At 38.7% G+C, this 21,593-nt stretch overlaps 1 protein-coding gene across 2 annotated transcripts in view; it reads right to left on the bottom strand.

Annotated features, from left to right (window-relative positions):
• Nucleotides 1-21,337, bottom strand: part of REL (REL proto-oncogene, NF-kB subunit) — a 41,545-nt gene extending 20,208 nt beyond the window's left edge. For both annotated transcript variants that reach the window (XM_079791779.1, XM_079791780.1), the window contains exons 1-4: nt 20,985-21,337; nt 11,025-11,167; nt 8,649-8,797; nt 3,567-3,658 (exon numbers count right to left, since the gene is read on the bottom strand). In XM_079791779.1, the coding sequence (XP_079647905.1) occupies nt 3,567-3,658; nt 8,649-8,797; nt 11,025-11,167; nt 20,985-20,994 (394 nt within the window). In that variant the 5' untranslated portion in view covers nt 20,995-21,337. The remainder of the gene's footprint in view (nt 1-3,566; nt 3,659-8,648; nt 8,798-11,024; nt 11,168-20,984) is intronic.
• Between the last annotated feature and the right edge of the window lie 256 nt (nt 21,338-21,593).

Raw genomic sequence — 21,593 nt, 5'->3', positions numbered from 1 at the left:
AAAGCACCTGGGTCATGTGTGAAAGCGATACATTGACTACTTTTAGGGGGTGTGTTGGAGGGACAGGTATCTGTTGGAATTTTCTCTTGAATCAGAAGTGCTAGTGGGCGCCAATTGTCCCTTTTTTTATTCTCCTACCTAGCTGTTCTGACACTAGCAAGAACCGTTTCTGACACTCTTCACTAACCTTGCTAACAATGTTTTTCAAAAAAATATTTTTATTGATTTTTAGAGAGAGAGGAAGAGGGTGAGAAACATTGATGTGAGAGCAAAATATCCATCGGCTGCCTCCTGCATACTCCACTGGGGATAGAACCTGCAACCCGGGCATGTGCCCTGACTAGTAATCAAACAGCAACCATTCGGTGCTCCAGGACAACACCCAATCAACTGACCAACACTGGCCAGGGCATGCTAATACTATTCATCCCACCCTGGCATTTCCCTGATGACCCACCCAAGCTGGCACCCCTCCAAAGCAACTCCTTCCCTGCTACACCTGGCGGGCGGCCTTACTCGGCACCAGCACACAGCAGTGTGTCTTCAACAGTTGAGACTGGGTCTTGCAGGCAGCTACACTGACAGTCTGTAGTGAACACCAGTGTGCCCGTAACAGTTGTGGCAAAGCTACATAGCCACCCTGGCCAGGAACCAGCCTTGCCTACCAGTGTGTCCTTAGCAGTTGTGGCCTAACCACAACAGGAGGCCACACTATTTCATACAGGGAACACCTCTGAAGTACCTAGCTCTGGTGACAAGGGAGAATTCTACCACTGGACTCCACAGGACACCCTCTAAGTAAGGTCACTTTTTCAAGACCAGGAGATGTAGCTGATCTATTTAATACATAGAAACAAACAGGCAAAGTGAAGAGACAAAAGAATATGTTCCAAACAATAAAACAAGAAAAACCCCAGAAAAATAACTAAGCAAAATGAAGGCAAGCTGTCTCCTAGAGAAGAGTTCGAACTAATAGTCATAAAGAGGCTCCTCAAACTCTTTAGGCAAGTGGATAGACTCAGTGAGAACTTGAGATAAAAACCGTAAAAAAAAAAAAAGAACCTATCAGAACTGAAGAATGTAACAACTGAAATGCAAAAATACACTAGAGGAAATCAATAGCAGATCAGATGATTCAAAAGAATTGATCAGTGATGAGGAATAAAGGATAATGGAAATCACCCAACTGGAAGATGAAAAAGAAAAAAGAATTTAAAATAATGAGGGACCTAAGGGACAACATCAAGTGTACTAACACTCATGTCACAGCAGTCCCAGAAGGAGAAGAGAGAGAGGGAAAAGGACAATAAACCTATTTGAAGAAATAATGGCTGAAAACTTCCCTAACTCAGCAAAGGAAACAGATATCCAAACTCAGGGAGCATTGAGAGTCCCCCACACAAAATGAACCCAAAGAGACCCACATCAAGACACATCATATTTGAAATGTTAAAAGTTAAAGAAAAAATCTTAAAAGCAGAAAGAGAAAAACAACTAGATACATATGAGAGAATGCCCATAAGACTATGAGCTATTTTTTAATAGAAACTTTGCAGGCCAAAGGAATTGGCAAGATATAGTCAAGGGAATATAGTTGACAAAAGGGGAAAACCTACAACCAGAATACCCAGCAAGATTATCATTCAGAATTGAAAGAGATAAAGAGGTTCCCAAAAAGCAAAAGCTAAAGGAGTTCATCATCACTAAACCAGCATTACAAGAAATGTTAAAGAGAATTTTTTTTTAAAAAAAATTTTTGTTGTTGTTATTAATTCTCACCAAGGATATTTTTCCCATTGATTTTTAGAGAGAGTGAGGGGGAGAGACACATTGGTTGGTTGGGAGGGGGAGAGACACATTGGTTGGTTGGGAGGGGGAGAGACACATTGGTTGGTTGGGAGGGGGAGAGACACATTGGTTGGTTGCCTCCCACATGTGCCCTGACCAAGTCGGGGATTGAGCCTGCAACTGAAGTACGTGCCCTTGAACAGAATCAAACCTGAGACCCTTCAGTCTGAGGGCCAACACTCTAACTGAGCCAAACTGGCTATAGGGCAAAAAGGAATTTTTTTAAAAAAATATATGTTTATTGATTTCAGAGAGGGAGAGATAGAAACATCAATGATGAGAGAGAATCATTGATCGGCTGCCTCCTGCACACCCCCTACTGGGGATCAAGCCCGCAACCCAGGCATGTGCCCTTGACCAGAATCGAACCTGGGAACCTTCAGTCTGCAGGCCAATGCTCTATCCACTGAGCAAAACCAGCTAGGGTAAAAGGAATTCTTTAAGTGAAAAAAATAAAAGGCCAAAACTAGAAATAAGAAACTGAAAGAAAAAAGATCTCATTAGTAAAGGAAAACATATAGTAAAGATATAACCACTTATAAAGCTAGTATGAAAACAAATAAAAATGGCAATACCTATATACCTAAATGTAATGGACTAAGTGTTCAATTCAAAAGACACAGGGTATCTAAATGAATAAAAAACAAGACCCAAGAGAGTCACTTTAGATCAAAGGACACACAGACTGAAAGTAAAGGGATGGAAAAAGATATTTCATGAAAATGGAAACAAAACACACACACACAAAAAAAAACTAGGGTAGCAATGCTTATACCAGACAAAATAGACTTTAAAACAAAAGTTGTAACAATAGACAAAGAAGGACCCAACAATTCCACTTCTTGGAATTTATCCAAAGAAAACTGAAAACACTAATTCAAAAAGATATACGCAGTCCTATGTTTATTGCAGCATTATGTACAATAATGGAAGCAGCCTAGGTGTCCATCAATAGATGAACAGATAATGAAGATGTAGCATACATAGACAATAAAATATTACTCAGCCGAATAAAGAATAAAATCTTGCTATTCGTGACAACATAGGTGGACCTAGAGGGTACTACACTAAGTAAAATAAGTCAGAGAAAGACAAATACTACATCATTTCACTTATCTGTGGAATGAAAAAAACTGAACAAATGAACAAACAAAACAGATTCATACAGAGGACAAACTGATAGCTGCCAGAGGGTGGGGAGGTGGGGGGATAGGCAAAAAGGTGAAGGGGATTAAGCGGTACTAACTTATAGTTATAATATAAGTGAGTCACGGGAATATAAAGTACAGCCCAGTGAATATAACCAGTAATATCTCAATAACTTTGAACAGTGACAGATGGTTACTAGACTTCTTGCATTTATAAGGTATATAAATGACAAATCACTATGCTGTACACCTGAAACTAATATATATTGTATGTCAATGATACTTGAATTAAAAAGAGCTTTACATTCCAGAATGAAGAAGAACATTTCCGAGGTTTTCTTATAGAAAAATGGCATTTTCCAATGATATAAGAAAGCATAAGAATTTTTTTAACACTGAAAGATATTGAATATACTTCATTATTCAGACATAGATAGAAGTCAACAAGTAGAAAAGTGAACACAGAATTTAAGATAGCTTTTAACCATAGGTTTAAAATACAAATAGAAATCACTTACACGAATAAATCAATATCCAAATAACAGAAATTATTATATCAAACATACTTACCATTGAAAGGATTGATTCCTGCCCTTATTCTTGAAATAATAGCTTCCTTTACTTCTTTTTTCTTTACACATCGAATACCCAAATTTTGAAAACTAGAAAGAAAACACAGAACTGTCAAAATGCATTATAGTTAAACACATAAATACTAAAGAATATCCTAAGTATTAAGCACCCATCCAACAGTGAAGAGTCTTCATACTGTCAGATGGAGATAATAAAGCATGTTATAAATTTCCAACTGCTATAATAAAGATGTGAGGCTAAAAACAGTGGGGTTGTATTCTAAGAGAACTGTTAAAAGAAAAATCATACATCCCATATAGCTGTTGCATACAGTATTTTACAATTATACCTTACTAATATGCATAGGTCAAATACACCCAAGTAGGTAAAGATTAACAGGGAAGTGACATCAAAAAGCTAAAATTCAGCCTGAGCGGGTTTGGCTCAGTGGATAAAGTGTCTGCCTATGGACTAAAGGGTCCCAGGTTCGATTCCCGTCAAGGGCATATGCCTGAGTTGCGGGCTTGATTTCCAGTGGGGGACATGCAGGAGGCAGCCAATCAATGATTCTCTCTCATCACTGATGTTTCCATCTCTCTCTCCCTCTCCCTTCCTCTAAAATCAATAAAAAAAAATTTTTTTAAAAAAGCTAAAATTCACCTCCTAACCAAATTCATTATCAAATCAATAAAATCTGTATATTTGATAATGTAAAGCAAAAGTTATAAAAATGCTCACAGGCTGAAGCCCACAGGTATATTTTGCTGAACCCATAAAAGTGTTGTCTGCATTTAAAAAAAAATGTTCATAGACTACCAACATTTAAAAATCAGGTAATTGCACACATATGTCTGACTTCTGGTTTCTTTTTAAAGGTCTGGCGAGAGTAGGCTGGTACAGAAACACCTTGCTGAAGCTGATGGAGGGCTCTCCACTTTGCTATGGTGTCTGCGAGTCCTCTCACACCTGGCACACTCCACTACACAGACACTTGTTATTTGAGCCCTGACTACACTGCTAGTCGCAGTGGAACATACTTTATGTCATATTATATGAAGTTATAATTATCAGTCATCATAAGAAAGCACTGAAATGTGTTCTTTAATTAGAAAGATGTTTGATACTAACAATAATATTTAACAAAAGTTTCAAAATGTCATTTATGGAAAACTTCTCAATAGCTACAAATATTACTAATTTGCATATGTACTACAGATGATGGTTGGGGGAACTCCCCTACCACCACCAGTCATACTTGTTCCCACATGGAAAAACCATGACATCATTAAAGCTGGGTGGGTGTGAAATAAGGAAGCAAAACTGATTATAATAACATTCCTATTTGTTCAAGTTGCACAGGCCACTTGCAACAGGAGGCTGCCTGCCTGCAGGCCCCTCTCCAGGCTCATGCTGTTCATGCTCTTCCCATTTACCGCCTTGTGATGTTGTTAGCACCTAAACTATCCTTGATATTTCTTTTCTCTGCCTCCAATAACTAAAAAAAAAAATGAGCCTTGAATTCATAATCCTTTCTTGAAACCCTGAAACCACAATCCTCTTCCTCAAAAGTATTCTGCTTCTTTGAAAGAAAGATTCTTAGCTTGGTTCTTTTTCCTTTGACAAAAGATTGTAAAGAATCCTCCACTTTGATATATTTTTACACTACTTGATTTAGTTTCATCTGAATCATATTTGACTGCTAGTCACAGATTAGAAGTGGCAGAGATTCCTGAAATTCTGACATGAGGAAACCAAGGATCATAGAGATTACTTGACTCATACATTCATTCCTTCATAGTCATTCAATAAGTTTTGGGGTTCTTATCATGTACCAAAAACTCTGGGGAAAATGGGGGTATATGTAATCGTTCCCCTCACGAAGCTGTCTAGTGCAGGGGGTGGCCAACTACAGTCCATGGATCAAATCTGGCCCACTGCCTGCTTTTTCAAGCAAAATTTTATTGGAGCACAACTCAACGGATTTGCTGATGTACTGTCTATGGGGTGCTTTCATGCTGCACCAGCAGAGCTGAGAAGTTGCCACACAGAGACTATATGGCCTGCAAAGCATTAAATATTCACTATCTGGCTCTTTACAGAAGAAACTTGCTAACCTTTAGTGTAGTGAAGCAGACAGACATTAAGTAAGCACACACACAAAAACGCTAAACTGAAACCATGACCATTTTTATAAAGGAGATGTGCATGATGCCATGAGAGCCCTATGATGGGAAAGAATTGGTCAACTCAAGGAAGGCAGACAGGTTTCTTGTAAGAAGTGATACTTATTATGAACAGAAATGAAGTAGGGGAAAGGAGAGTCAGGAAGCTTCAGGCAGAAGGAAAAGAACACGCAAAGGAGCCTACAGAAGAGCACTGTGAGCCCCGGAAACTAAAGGAAGGCCTTGTGACTGGAGCACGGGGGTCAAGGAGAACACAGCAGAACAGAAGGCTGGAAACACAAGCAGGTCCCGTGGGCTCTATGAGGAATGTTGTCCTCATTCCAAGAGTCACATAAAGCCATTAACATGTTTTAAGAAGAGATGTGACCATCAGATTTGTATTTCAAAAGATCACGCTGAATAAATAAATTTATTTATTTAAAAATTTTTATTTTTAAAGATCACTTTGGCTAAAGTGAAGGACACAAAAAGAGGTGATGGGAGAAGAGTAGTCAGAAGGCTATTCTTCGCAGCCCACATTTAGACTACAGCGTCGGGAGTGTGGAAGTGAGGGGAGGTCACTGAGACAAGTGGAGAGACAGATTCAGGAACTCTTTAGGAAGTACCCATCGGTGAATTCAACGTGTGCACCTGTGTGAGAGGTGTCAAGGATGACAACTATGTTTGGGGCTTTTATAGCAACCACTTAGATTGGCGGACCTTAGATTGGCGGTCCGAGAACCACCGATTGGTGACCGCTGACTTAGATAAGGTACATTAGAAGACCGATTTTGAGAGGAAAGAGGTATGATTATATAAGAGCATGGTGTGGGGCGTATTCTATTTGAGATTCTTTTGAGTTGTTTAAGAGAATATGTCAAAAAGACAATCAGACTAAGTACATTCCCCACTGAAAAAACTAGGGCTCCTTAGAAAAGAGAGCTGATTTTAGGGCAGTGACAAAAGGAGAGGTAACTTGCTTGGTCTTGAACACTTTGTTGTGTCAGGAAGTAAAGAAGTGCTCAAAGAAAGATGGCGCCATGGCCAAAGGACAGTGAAAACAGTCTGAAGGGGCTTGAATTAGTCAAATCTGGGTCAATTTGAAAACCAAAATAATGTCCGTCCACTGAAAATAAAAATCCATGGGTCTATAGTGTTATTTTTTTATATGGGGAAGTGTGAAATGGGAAAGCTTTTCTCTACAGTAGAATGCCACTTGATACCACAAGTGGGAAAAACTATTATCACGCCTCCTGAAGAGATACTTTGAGAAGAATACAGCATCACCTCTGTAGATTCCTTGTCCAAAATGTTTCATATTAACATGAAAATATTATTCATGCTATTCATGGGAACATGGATATAATCATGAGCAACCATTCAGACTAATCCATATTGAACAACAATCTTCAAAACAGCCTAGACGTTTCAAAAATGTTAACATCATGAAAGATGAAAAAAGGCTGCGAACTGCTCTAAATTAAAGGAGACTAAATAAGCATGACAACTAAATATAATGTGTGATCCTTAATGGGATCTTGGATTGGGGAGAGAGGCAGAACAGCCATACAGGGCACTATTGGGAATTACTAGGTATAATTAAGGTAGTCCAAAAATTTAACTGCCTGTAAAATTGAGAAGGAATAGCCAGAAAAGTAGAAAAACAGGAGAGTTTGTTCTCACAGAAATCAAGGAATCAGAATGTTTAGGAAGGAGTGATCTACAGTGTAAAATGCTGTTGGGAGGTCAAAAATAGAAATAGGAAATGTTTCTTGCCCAGTTTTATTACTAGATATTTTATGTTTTGTGTTCTTATTGTAAGAAAACTATTTTCAAGTATACTTTCTAAATGGCTACTACTAATATATAAGTATATTTTCTAAATGGCTACTACTAATATATAAGTATATTTTCTAAATGGTTACTACTAATATTTAAGGAAGCTACTATTTTTTTCCTGTTAGTTTCATTTCCCCCCAAACTCAATGCATGTTCATTATAAAAAATGAATTATAAAGTAAAAACAAAAGAAAAACATGAAACCCCACAATGTACCCACCCAGAAACAACTACTATTAATACCTTAGTGTATATACTACCACGGTAACATACACATTTACTTTAAAAATATTTTTCACATATTGTTTTAAACCTATTTACCTAGCATATTGTGAATCTTTCTATACAAAGACATATTTCAATGTTATTGTTAAGGTTACATAGAAGTACATTGCATGGATGTACCAGTTTATGTAACTAACCCTCCTTTGTTTATTATTTGGATTGCTTCTAACTTTTGCCATTACAAACAGAGCTGCAATGAACATCACCATAGCTAAGTGTCTAAGCATGCTTAATTGTTTCTGAGGATAAGTTCCTGGTAGAATTGCTAGTTCAAGAGACATTCATATTTTTCAGACTTTTGCTATATAGTTGTTAAATTGCCTACCAGAAAGGTTTTATTAATTTACTCTCTCACCAACAGAATGAATGGACCCCTCTTCTGGCAGCCTCACCAACACAGGGATACACAATTTTCAAAATATGTACTTTTTTATTGATTTCAGAGAGGAAGGGAAAGAGAAACATCAATGATGAGAGAGAATCATTGATCAGCTGCCTCCTACATGTCCCCTACTGGGGATCAAGCCTGCAACCCAGGCATGTGCCCTTGACCGGAATAGAACCCGGGACCCTTCAGTCCACAGGCCAACACTCTATCCACTGAGCCAAACCAGCTAGGGCTAAAAGGATACTTCTAATGTAAATGGTAAGAAAATTTAAATGTACACTATATAAATAGAAGTAGAATGAGGAATTAGTTTATTCTGCTAAAAAATATCAGATGTACACATATAGGAGACAAAACACCCCATGCTTGTCTGATTCCTGAAGATGTCTGTGATTGTATACTTACAATAAAGGCCTGCGTTCTTGTCCAAATTCTGCTTCATAGTAGCCATCTCTGCAGTCTTTTCCTACTAAATCATGAGGATGAGGTTTAAATGGGTCATTCTTTGTTACTAATGTAATTCTCACTTTTCCTTTTCCGTAACAGTTCATAATCTGAAAAAAGAGGGAAATAAATGATCCATAAATATTCCTCATGAAGAACTATTCTACTAAATGAGGGTTCAATTTATAAAATGTAGCTAGTACTGTATCCAGTTGGCTGGCAACTGCAGTTTGGATGAAACTTGCCAAGAATACCAGTAGGGAAGAATTTACCTCTCAGCTCCTTGGCATATTAATTTCAATTGGCCATATCTGATTCTGCTTATTTTCCTTTTAAAAACAAGTAAAATTATACCAAAACTAGAGGCCCGGTGCACGAAATTCGTGCATGGGGGTGTGTGTCCTTCAGCCCAGCCTGCATCCTCTCCAATCTGGGATCCCTAGAGGGATGTCTGACTGCCCATTTAGGCCCGATCCCACTGGGATCCAGGATGATGGTTCCCAACCGCTTGCCTGCCTGCCTGCCTGCCTGATTGCCCCTAACCGCTTCTGCCTGCCAGCCTGATCACCCTCTAACCACTCCCCTGCCAGCCTGATCAACGCCTAACTACTCCCTGCCATTCCAATTGCCCCTAACTGCCCTCCCCTGCCGGCCCGCAAAAATCAAGTTGAGTTTCACAAAATTGTTTTCACACAGTAAGTACATCTAGGACATTGAGAATAAAGAGGAGAGTTAAACATGGAAAGAGGATTTTCTGAGCATGGGGAGGAAGAGAATGTTTAGTTTGGAAACTAAAAAGTTTGCAAATACAAAGCAGGGAATATAAAATCCAGCTTACGACAAAGGAGCAAAGCAGTTCTGTAATGATGGGTAGCTTTACATGTAAGAGGACACTAAAATTCATAATCCTGAATTTAAACTCAATTTGAAAAGCAACCAGGAAGTATTTATTGACTTTCTGAATAAAAGAGACAGTAACCACTTAAAACTGTAATATAGGCTGATGTAAAACTCAAGATGTGTAAAGGGTTCAGAACCTACAGGATCTTAGAAATATTTCCGAAAATGTACAGAATAAGCTGAATTATGGAATGCTACCTTTTAGTAGCATTTCTCTCACTTTAACATTTAAACAAAAGGATTTAAATAACTCAAATCCATATTGCTGCCAAAAAAGTGACAAATATTAGGATCTTAGAATTCAATAATTTTGCCATTGCTTTATTCTATAATTTAGCCTTCCCCTTAAGTTCAATAGAATAACCTTTGTAAATAATTTAGTTATGAAACAGTGAATTAACATCTGTTGACGAAAGACTAAATAACACTTTTCAAAGTCCACTCTGCCATTCAAGTTTTTAATTGGCATTGAAAGGCTAAAAATTCATTAAAAATAAAATGAAATATAGTATATTTTATAAGTAGAGTATACTATCAAAGTCATTTTGGATCAAAAACTACTTTTAAAACTTATGCTAACATAAAAAACTATTTAGAAAATGACTATATTTCAAATCAGTCAATGAAACCCAGAGTATCAGGGGTAGGCAATAAAGGCAAGGAAAAAGGAGGCAAAAATGTTTATTCTCCTTTCCCATAGAACCTAGTTTAGCCAAATGATTGTAGAAAGAATTCTGACTGGGTTCCCATATCCATGTCTTTAATCTACAGAATGATTCTGCTCACTGCTGGAAGGAGAGAATGCTTTTTCCTCATTAGCTCTGTGTTTCATGAAAGGAATCATCACCCAAAAGCTGCCAATGTGCACTAAGCACTGTGAATCACTCTACTTAGATTAACACACAAACATAACTATCAGCAGGGATAAAGAATCCATACTGTAGCTAAGAAATGACCCTAGATAGCTCTTTAGTACAAATCAATCCTATATAATAAAAGCCTAATATGCAAATCGACTGAATGGCAGAATGACTGGTGGAATGACTGGTCGCTATGACGTGCACTGACCACCAGGGGGCAGATGCTCAACGCAGGATCTGCCCCCAGCCCGCAGGCCCCAGGCCAGCCAAGGCGGGTGCCAGCGGCACCTCCCCCCACTCCCTGCCCCCGGTCACCCCGCCAGTCGCCCCGCAGAGGGAGGTGGCAGAGGGCGCGGCCAGCAATCGCCCCGCCAGTTGCCCACAGATGGGCCCTGATTGCTGGCCAGGCCTAGGGACCCTACGCATGCACCATTTCGTGCACCGGGCCTCTAGTTAAAAAGAAGAAGAAAAGCCCATGGAAATGACTGTAAAGAAACTGGGCCTTTAATGCAACTGCTGTAGCTAAAATATGAAGCAACTAAGAGTGAGACACCAACACAGGAGAATGGTCTATTACCTGGATAGACGGGTATGTTCGGTTGTTGTCTGTGCTGTGCTCCCCTGGAATGCTGCCTGCTGATCGCCCTTCACATTTGTATCGAAAACGCATTCCCCGCTGCCTGGGTTGTTCAATGATCTCTATATATGGGTTATACCCACCTGAAATTTAAAAAAAAGGAGGAGGAGCGTAAGATTCAAACAGCAATAATAATGGCTATTAACCATGTCATTTTGTTTTTTTAAACAGCAGACTACAATATTTTCCCTCCCAAATTAAATAACAAGGTTAAAATGTAATTATCTAAGATCGGGTGGCAAATACACCTTTTTCTCCCATTCAAATTGAGCTCCAAATAGAGTTAACACATGTCATTCAAATCATATTGATTGGTTAGTACTTTATCCCTTCATACCTAGAGCTAATGCCAATGTGAAGTTCTGAGATAGCCACTTTGGGGATACCCACTTCTCACATGAGACCAAGCAGAAGGGTTTCTTTCTCCCAAGGTTCCCCCAGGAGAGTCAAGAAGAAAATCTTTAGAAGTACAATGTTTTACTCCAAAAGTGAGTTTAACAGCTTGATTTAACCCCAGACTCTTAATAGTGGACTAAAAAACTACTCATTGGAAATGTAAATGCATCTAAATTCCTTGCAGTCAATGGACTTTTACAGAGTCTATCAAAACAAGTTCCAGAAGGGGCTTCAGGCTGAACATAATCTTCAATCAGCCTCATCTAAAGTATAAGATACCATGAAGGAAAAGAAAATAATTATTTCTATAACAAATACAATTCAAAATATGCAACTTTAGAATGAACTACTGATAAACACAACAGATGAATCTCAAAATAATTATGCTGAGCGAAAGCCAGGCTTGAAGAGCACATGCTGTATGATTCCATACATCTAAAACTCTAGAATATGTAAAATAATCTATAATGTCAGAACGCAGATTGGGGGTTTGAGTGGGGGGAAAGGGGCATGCTAATTATGATAATTGGAAGCCATGATTTCAAGGCTGTACATATGTCAAAACTTACTAGAACAAAAAAAGGGGCCATATGTAATACTTACAAAAAATTATTAAAAAACGAACACCAGAATGCATACTTTAACCAAGTGCAATTTAATATATGTCAATAAAGCTCTCTAAAAAATATATAACTTACCCCCCACCCCCCTTATCCAAATTGTGGAAACAAAAGTTCACTAAAGACACTCAAGTGTGCTTACAAATAGAATACGCAGCAATGTGTCTTTGTTTCAGACACGTGAAGAGAACTTCCATCAGTGAAAAACCTTCCTCAATCACTTTGGTTAACTGCCTCAATTAGATAATCCATTTTTGTGTGATCACTTCAGTAGTCTTTATACTAAAATTAGATATCCTTTTTTTTATTATATATACTATAGGTTTATTCCGTGTTAGAATGCAAACAAATCTTCAGAAAGGGCAACACAGTGGGTCTTAGTGCATTATGGATTCAAAGGAAGAAGCCTTTGAATCCTACCCAGCTAAATCTTAACAATGACAACCTTGTAAATGTTATTAAATTTCTTAAATCTCCCACTGCATAAAATGGAGCTAATTACCACAGTTCTGCCTCAGTGGGTTGTTGTGAGGATTAGACATAAAGTGTTAAGTTCTTACCAAGTGTCTCAAATATGACAAGTAGTAGTAATAGTGTCGATTATTTCAGGTGCTTTCTTAAAACATCGATTTATAGTGATACCATGATGGTATCACAACTGCTACTTTCAAGGATTTTATAGAACTGCGAGGCAAACAACACAAAGGAAAATAGGAGTTGATGAAGCAAAAAGCTGGAGAGGGAGGGAGAAGGGGAACAGGTAGGCAATCTAAGAAAAGGAAGCAGTGTGTCCAAAGGTGTACCAGTATAGAAGATATAGCCTCAATGGAAGAGAAGATTTCAAGAATCACCAAAATAGCCCTGATGGGAATGGGGTGCTTTTCCCTTGCTTAGAAAGAGAACCAAAAGCCAGAGTACATTTGGGGATTTGGATTTCATTCTCTGAAGTGTCAATCAGTGGAATGATCGTATGCAGGGAAATCACATGATCAGATTGGAATTTTCAAATAAGAATTCTGGTGGCAATAAACAGATTGAAAAGAGAAAGCAAGTTGATCAGTTTTAGAGGCTGTTAGAATAATATGAGTAATGATGAGAGTATGTCTGAAAAATAGTAGTAATAATAGAAATGAAGGATTATTTAAAAGATAAAATTGACAGTACTTGGTGACTGACTGAACATTAGGGTTAAGAAAAAGAATCCTTGTCCTAGCTGGTCTGACTCAGTGGATGGAGCGTCGGCCTGTGGATTGAAGGGTCCTGGGTTGGATTCAGGTCAGGGCACATGCTTGGGTAGTGGACTCGATCTCCAGTAGGGGGCATGCAGGAGGCAGCCAATCACTGATTCTCTCTCATCGACATTTCTATCTCTCTCCTCCTCTCTGAAATCAATAAAAATTAATATATAAAAAAAAAAAAGAAAAAGAATCACTAATGGCTTCATAGTTTCTACGTTGGGTTACTGAGTAAAGTATTACTACTGTCACCTTTAATTTTATTCTGTTTGGATCAGGCTTCTTGTGTTTGACTCTACTACCTATTTGTTTATTCAAAAGACAAAGAGCCAGAAAAAAACAAAAAGAATTTAACCTAATCAAGTTCATAATACTTATTTCAATTTTACTGAAAAAAAAATGTAGGCATGCAGATATTTCATAATTTCATATCCTTATATATTTTTGTATATTTCAAGTAATTCCAATTCACATTTTCAGTTTCAAATATCTCACATGCTGATTTATCCTTGTAGGAATATTTAAAGGGAAATACATTTTCCTTACAATAACTCAAAATACTCAACTTAAAAGATTAAAAAAAATTTTTAAGTGATATCTTAAAATCATTTATGTGGTTGAACTAAAGGTCAAATAAATCCCTGCCCACTACTTATTGAAAGGTTGTCTTGGTGGGAAGTTGATACAGAATGACATCATTAAGGGTAAGTAAGTGGCTAACGATTGGGGGAGGAGTGTGAACAAAAATTCTAAGCTCAAAATGAGAATTCAAATATTTCATTGGTTACACAACTCTTCCTTAAACTAGAGTTTATGAAGACGTCTATACACAAGAGAACAGGAACGCAGTTGTTCAAAACTAAATAAAACATTTTAAAAAGATTTTTTAAATTATAAAAATGACCTATTAGTTATATAACATCAAGTACTTAAAAAAAAAACACCTTGAACTCTGTTCTTCCTATTGTAGAAGCTCTTTATTGGTAAAAAGTCTTACCAACAACCAGAGTTTATTGTAATATTCTACATTCCTCAAGTTGGAAATAATCTTCCCTACTCTAAACTACCATAGTATTTTTGTTTATGGCAATTATTCCAAATAACTATAATTTAGGGAAGACTTACTATTTCTACTTGAAAGAAAGCTACTTGTTTTATTTCTTTAAGCTACTTGAAGGCAGGAATTGTGTCTTACTCCGTGGTGTCTTGCACACAGATATTCAGTAAATATCTGTTGAATGAATGAATAAAAATCTAAAGATCTTTTTGATTGTGTAAGTTAGGCATTCATGATTAATCAGATTTTCTTCAATAGGCTCCACCTACTATGGAAAAAAATAGTGCTTTGTATGTACTAGAATGTCTACATCTTCATACTCCTCATATCCATTTATATTCCGATTTCTTTATATGTATTTATGTTTTTAAAAAACTTCCAGCTATAAATCATTTATATCATGTGTCAGTACCCCAATTACTTCCTTCCTCAATTCCCTGTTTTGAATATAAATCAGGAAATTGCAAGGAAAATGAGTACTCAACTCATAATACTATCTCAAATCACTAAAGTTGTGAAAAGCACTGAAAAGTCTTCAAAATTGGTTCCAAACAAATTGATTACTGTACTTTTTTTAAATTAATAAACTGGGATTGACCCCTATATTTTGAATATTATAAAAAGCCAATACAGAGCAGAATAACATTTGAAATACAGCCAAAATGTTTGCAAGGTTTATTTATGGTCTTACCTGCACATATGCAAAAAGTGCTATTTTAAAACACAGTGCCTACCTAACAAAGTATGAGTTTGTAAGATAAAAAAAAGAAATTAAACTGAAATAAAAGTTAAAAATGAATCAACTTTCAGAAAGACACATTATAAACTAAAACTGTATAGCTAGAATTGGGAACCAGCATTAATTATACAGTGAAAAAAATTAATTATAGTAATTACAACACTGTCTTTAATAATTTCTCATATGATTTTAACTTTATTCTTCATAAAACAGAAATTATCATTCCATTTTATAGATAAAACTAAAGCTCAAAATTATATGAAATTATGAATGACATTAGTAAATATGTCAGCTGAGATACCAACAATAAGCATAAAAACAGCTGAAGATAAGTTCACAATAACTGATACAGCAAATAACCTAAAATAAATGCAATTTAGGTTAAGAAGATATGCATCTTGCTACAGGCAGGTGCATATTTAGATCCAATGATATTCCTGGAACAGAGTTCATCCTGGGGTTGTATATCACAATCACCTAGGTAGCTTTCAAAACATACACATTCCCTGGCCCCACCTGAGGTCTGCTGAACAGAAACAGAGATCCATCTAAAGCCCAGACATGTTCCTGAAAAAGCCTCCCAAGCAATTCTAACACATTCCTGACTAAGAACCATTGCCCTAGAACATAAAGAAGTGGAAACAATGATGCACATATCTGGAGAAGTAATCCAAAAATTCACACACAAGTATAGGCTGGGTGATAGATCAACTAGGCAGAAGAATTCTGACTGCTTGTAACTGCTCTTTCCCTCCCTCCCACTCTAAAAAGCTTATCCAAATGCAAGCAAAGGGGAGGAAACATTACTGTAAAAATAGCCTTTAATCACTCTGATCTATTTAAAAAAGTAAATCACTTGCAAAATTAATATTTTAACTATCATCAAAAACATTTCTCAAATACAGCACACAAAATGATTATAATACACCAATGTGTCAACACCACAGTTGAGAATAATTAACTACAGCCTGCATCTCCATCACAGGGGTACTGGATAACAGAGACCCAAAGGAGCAAATGGAGCTAACAATATATACTTTTCCAAATATCACCTCTACTCACTTTGAAGAAAAAGAAAATAATAACTATTCTTCTTTCCTTCAACCTAGGAACCCAACTGAATCATGGTGATGATCTTCTTTACCCTAGAACGTGGGTGACTTTTTCTGTTTCTTCCTTGTTATCATCAAAATTTAGAGTTACCACTTCTTTAATAGCTAGAATTGCATGCAATTAACAAAGGGGCAAAGAAAACTTAAGCCTATTCCCATAAGGAAGGAAAAAGACTAACATGGAAGGTGCAAGAGAAATACAATAGAGGATAAGCTATATCAATCAACTTGGCAAAGGGACACATGATTTATCTACTAAACAATTTTAGATTTATTTTCCCCCCAGAATGCTTACTATCATTTAAGTGGACAAAGGAGAAAAAATACACTGAGTCCAAACGTCACTGTCAAATTCTATTCCCCTAGTTTAAATATACACAAAACGATTTCAAATGTTTTAAAAGTAAATCGGCATTCCTCTCTTATATATTAACTAGAGGCCCGGTGCACGAAACTCGTACACGGTAGGTTCCCAAGGCCTGGCCGGCGATCAGGGCCGATCGGGGCCTTCTGGCTGCCGGCCAGGGCCTTCCTTCCCCTGGATGCCTGCTGCCAGCAGGGACCTTCCTTCATCCTGTGCCGCCCCCTGGTGGTCAGTGCACGTCATAGCGAGTGGTCGAACTCCCAGTTGGTTGAACTCCCGTGGGGACAATTTGCATATTAGCCTTTTATTATATAGGATATTAGATATATTATCTATCTAGCGTCTGATCTAGTCTATGAATATTGGTTCTATGGTTTCACAACATTCTAGAATCATCAGAAGCTTAAATAGTAAGTGCCAAGGGCCTCTAGTAGTCTCTGCTTCCTACAGTTTTGAGTCCCCAAACTGCTCCACTACAAAAAATTGTGATCATGGGCATTCATGATCACATGGGCATTCATGATCACATGGGCATTCATGATCACATTTGTTCCTCACAAGACTCAGCAGTAATTATTCCCATTTTTATATCACAGAGTGGTAGAAATGGAATAAAAACCCATTCAGGTTCATCATAGGCTAAAGTCCAGGTTTATTTCAACATATCAGGCTGATTCTCAATTGGGTCTTAATAACCCAAGCAAGGGGAATTTTTAGATGAGTATTTGGCTGATGTGTGCATTACAAGTTAAATAAAAGATTTTGACAACAGAGAGTCTAATGCTGGAGATTTCATTGTCGTGGGGGTAAAAAAATAAGGATTGGGAAAAAAAAATTAACTTCCAGGGTGAAAAAGTAGAGAAATATTTAAAATCTGTCCTAGATCTTTCAGGTATTTAACTAAATGAAGAACAGATGGCAGGGCCAAATCATCTGTTTTGACTAAGATCACCAGATCTAAAAATAAAAATTACAGGATGCTCATTTAAATATGAATTTAAAATATATTTTCTGTATAAGTATATCCCACAGTATGTTAATGATCATTTTTCAAAAATGGAAAAACATTGTCCCGCTAATTTATAGGAGGTGGGGTTTGTTGTTTTTTTTTTTGGGGGGGGGCGGTTATGTGAATGATATACTCAGTGGTAAAACAAAAATAAATTGTTTAAAATATATAATGAAAAATATCCCTATACATTCCCATTTAATATTTTTCTCTCTATCGTGTCTAGATTTCTGACATCCAAACTTGGACCCTTGGAAAATAAAAAGAGCTTTCTTTTAATAAATAAAAAATCCTTGGGATTTATCATTTTTTCACTATTTCTTTTGTTGTACATTGTATCTTGCTTACAATAATTTCCTTTGGTATTAAAAAAAAAAAGTACATTTCATTCAGTTACTTAGGTCGTGTACCTACAACCCCAATCATTTGCAGAGAACAGATGAGAAAAAGATGGAATAAAAGGAATGCCGAGTCCCTTAAGTCGTATTTGAGATACTACAACACACACACACTTCACGTGTTCCCAAAATGATTCATCATCTGACCCCTCACTAGTCATTTCATTCACTCATTCCCTTTACTCTATGCCTACCATATATCACCTTCATTCCTTTATAGTACTGTTATCTCTATATTTTCATGTGTTGCATTTCTGAAACAGCCTTCATATTTCTATGTAGTCTTTTATTTTTTAAAATAAGTCATTTGCTTTAGCTATCAGCTTGCAGCTCTACCATTAAAAATTTAAATTGCACCACATACTTACATTCCTCCCCCTTACTCAAGAGAAATAGTTCTCTTGAAATTTACACTACAGACAGAGGTGGGAAGTAGTGTGTCGTTAACAAAAACAAATTCTTCGTGTACTTCCTATGTGACATAGTAGAACTATATATTAAAGAAAACTGATAATAAAAATAAATTATCTAAATTTTAAAACATTTTACCAAAGACAGTACTGTTTATTAGTAAACAGAACTGCTATGTACACACAAGAACATTTTATACTTTTCAATGGAACAATGGGAAGCTTTAAATTCAGACCTAAAATAGCTAATTTTATTTAAATATACAAGAGTAATGATGGCCTAATGGGTATGGGAGCATTTTTTTTTACAATGCCTACTCTAATTAATCATGTCAAAAGACTGGAATCAAGGTGTAATTTAAAAAGACAACTTAATAGAACACAAACTGTGAAATTCTAAATAATATGATAATTTACCTGAACAAAATTTAGAATTTATATAAACTATACATATATCAGAGCCCAGTTACTCATGGTACTTACAGAATTTGCTTATGAGATTCTGATGTTACTTTTTACATTATACAGATCACATATTCAACTACACATACCTATTTACATATGACATCCGGGAGAAATGAAGAAATGGTTAAGGTTTGGTAATCAATAAAAATACCTTTTGAGGTTTTAATACTACCTTACTACAAACGGAATCTAAACTAGACAACGATAAACTAATTTAGCACAACCTTTTTTTGTGTAATTAGGTTAAATTACTGTTTCGAAACAGGATGCGAATTTATAATTCAGTAACTCTCTAAAGTCTTTACAACTGCTTAAGTACACCCAAACTCCTTTTTAAAATTTTGCTTAGCAATTTTCAAACAACTGAATTATAAGTTAAATAACTTGTGGTAATTATTCTACAACTTTCCACTCCTTAAAAAAAAAATTTCCCCTTCAATTTAGGGAATCAGTCCTCATAAACAGCACAAAATAGAATGTCATTAAACAAGTTTAAACTGTATCACATTTTTAAATGGTGTGGGTTTCACAATACTCTTTCTCTACGTGGTTCATTATTTTTCTCTCTCTTTTGAAAGAATTAGAAGTATTGCATTCACGCCATACATTAATGAAGTTTGGTTCAACTGCCAGCAGGCTGACCTTTTCTGGCTAAATGTATAATGCTCGCCGTTCTCTACTACTTTCTCACAAGCCCCCATCACCAATAAATTCACCTGCTCTTCCAAGTCATCTTTGCACTTTTTCATCTAAACACACTTTGAATGTATCCACTTACAAGACTATCTGAAAGTCTGAGGGTCAGTGAAGTGGGTAAAGAGAAAGTTGAAATACTTTAAACCCCACTTGAAAAACCACACACACAAACTGAAATCAAGCGTCATGTGAACCACCCCGATTTCCTTTTCAGCCTAAAGCAGCAGAGGCTCTGACAGTGTTCTGCTCAGCCCTTTTTCAAAAAGTCCTCTAAGCTTTCAACTTCCTCTTCTCTGCCAGACACCCTCCGTCCCCGGCTGGGGGTGACCGTCCCGGGGACTGGGGAGGATGCGGCTCAGGCATCCACAAGCGCCCCTCTCCGGCCGCCAGGGAAGCGTTCACCGGGAACCCCCGGCTCTCCCCGCCTCTGCTCACGCCGCTCCCTCCGCCGGGAAGGAGCCCCCAGGAGCCTCCCCAGGACCCTGAAAAGGTCCAACTCGATCGCAGACGACTGGGTTTACTTCCCCTCCGGTGACAGGCGGCCCTCAGCCATGGCTATACATACGAGACTCCCTCCCGTGCCCTCTAAGCCGTTCCTTCCCCCAAAGCGAGAGATGCACGCATTTATTCAAAGAATATTGACACAAGTAATACAAAGTGGTTTTCATCCCTATCCCTACTGTAAACCGTGGGTATTCTAAAAATTCTCTTTTCGCTTCTTTCCAACAAAAGGAACAAACAAACAAAATAAAACTCCGTAAACTAGAAGGTGCGCCGTGGACTGTAAAAAAAAAAAAGCCCACTTTGTCGAGGCAACATTTCCACGGGAAGCCCGGTTACAACGCCGCTGGTGGCTTTTAAAGGCGCAAATTGTGTACAACGGTTAGCACAGCAGCATCCCCTCTTAGCCCTGGGTGAGATGGAACCACACACACACACACACACACACACACACACACACACACACACACAGCGCGCAAAGCTCTCCTGAGGTCTGAGGTTCCTCATTTCTAGTCTAAAACATAAAACCACCGTTTCAAAACCATTTTTTTTTTCTCAATACGAGAACTCTTCGTCTCCTCTTATTTAGACGATTCCCTTCCTAACTTCTAAAGCCAACTCGTGGGGAATTTCTAAGGTTCCGGCTACTGGAATGGCATCAAATTACAGAGCATGGCTTTGATTTCGCACGCAAACCCTGAACCATTTTTTTTTTCCTTACAAGACTGACAATTCGCCAGATACGGCGATTTTAAAGTCAGAATGCTCCACCATCAAAACGGAGCTCCCCGAAATTGAGCAGCAAGACCCCCTCCCCCCAGTCCCCCTCCCCCTGCCCGGGACGAGCTCCTTTCCCACCCCCAGACCCGGATCGGCCCGCGGCGCCGGGCGCACTCACCGGAGGCCATGGCTCCGCTCCGCGCCGCGCGTCCGGACCGAAGGCAGCCGCCGTCAGCCAGCCCGCCACTCCGTCCTCTGCCGGCGGGACCCCTCTGTCCCCCAGACCACCCCCGGGGCGTCTTCCTCCTCCCCGCCCTCCTCTGGTTTGCGGCTCACACCTTCCCACCCCCTTAGTTCTCGCGCTGCGGCTCGCCCGGCGTCGCCCGTCCAGGGTGCAGGAGCCAGGGGGCGAAGCGCCGCGGGGCCGAGCGCCTGCCGCTGGAGAGCCGGCGCCCGGCTGCAGGGGATTTCCCGCGGCTGACGTAGGCTCCCGGCCGCCGCCTCCCCGGGGGCGGAGGAGCCCGGCGACCTCGCGGCGAGCGAGCGCGCGCGCACCCGCACTCCTCGGCCCCCGCCCCGCCCCGCCCCGCCCGCGCCCCGCCCACGCTTCCACCCGGGGAGCGGCGGTGGACTCGGGACCGGGTCGGGGGGTGTGGGGAGCAGGTGCGCGGAATCGTCGGGAGCGCAGGGAAGCCTTGGAGCCGGGAGTGATGGTCCCGAGCGTGCGAAAGCGCCGGCCCCGGAGAAATCCCCCTCCTCCAGGTTGTTCTAAAGAGCGCGGTTTCAA

The sequence above is a fragment of the Cnephaeus nilssonii genome (assembly GCF_951640355.1).
Source record: "Cnephaeus nilssonii genome assembly, chromosome: 15".
NCBI classification, from domain to species: Eukaryota; Metazoa; Chordata; class Mammalia; order Chiroptera; family Vespertilionidae; genus Cnephaeus; species Cnephaeus nilssonii.
This window is presented reverse-complemented; position numbering and strand designations above follow the sequence as displayed.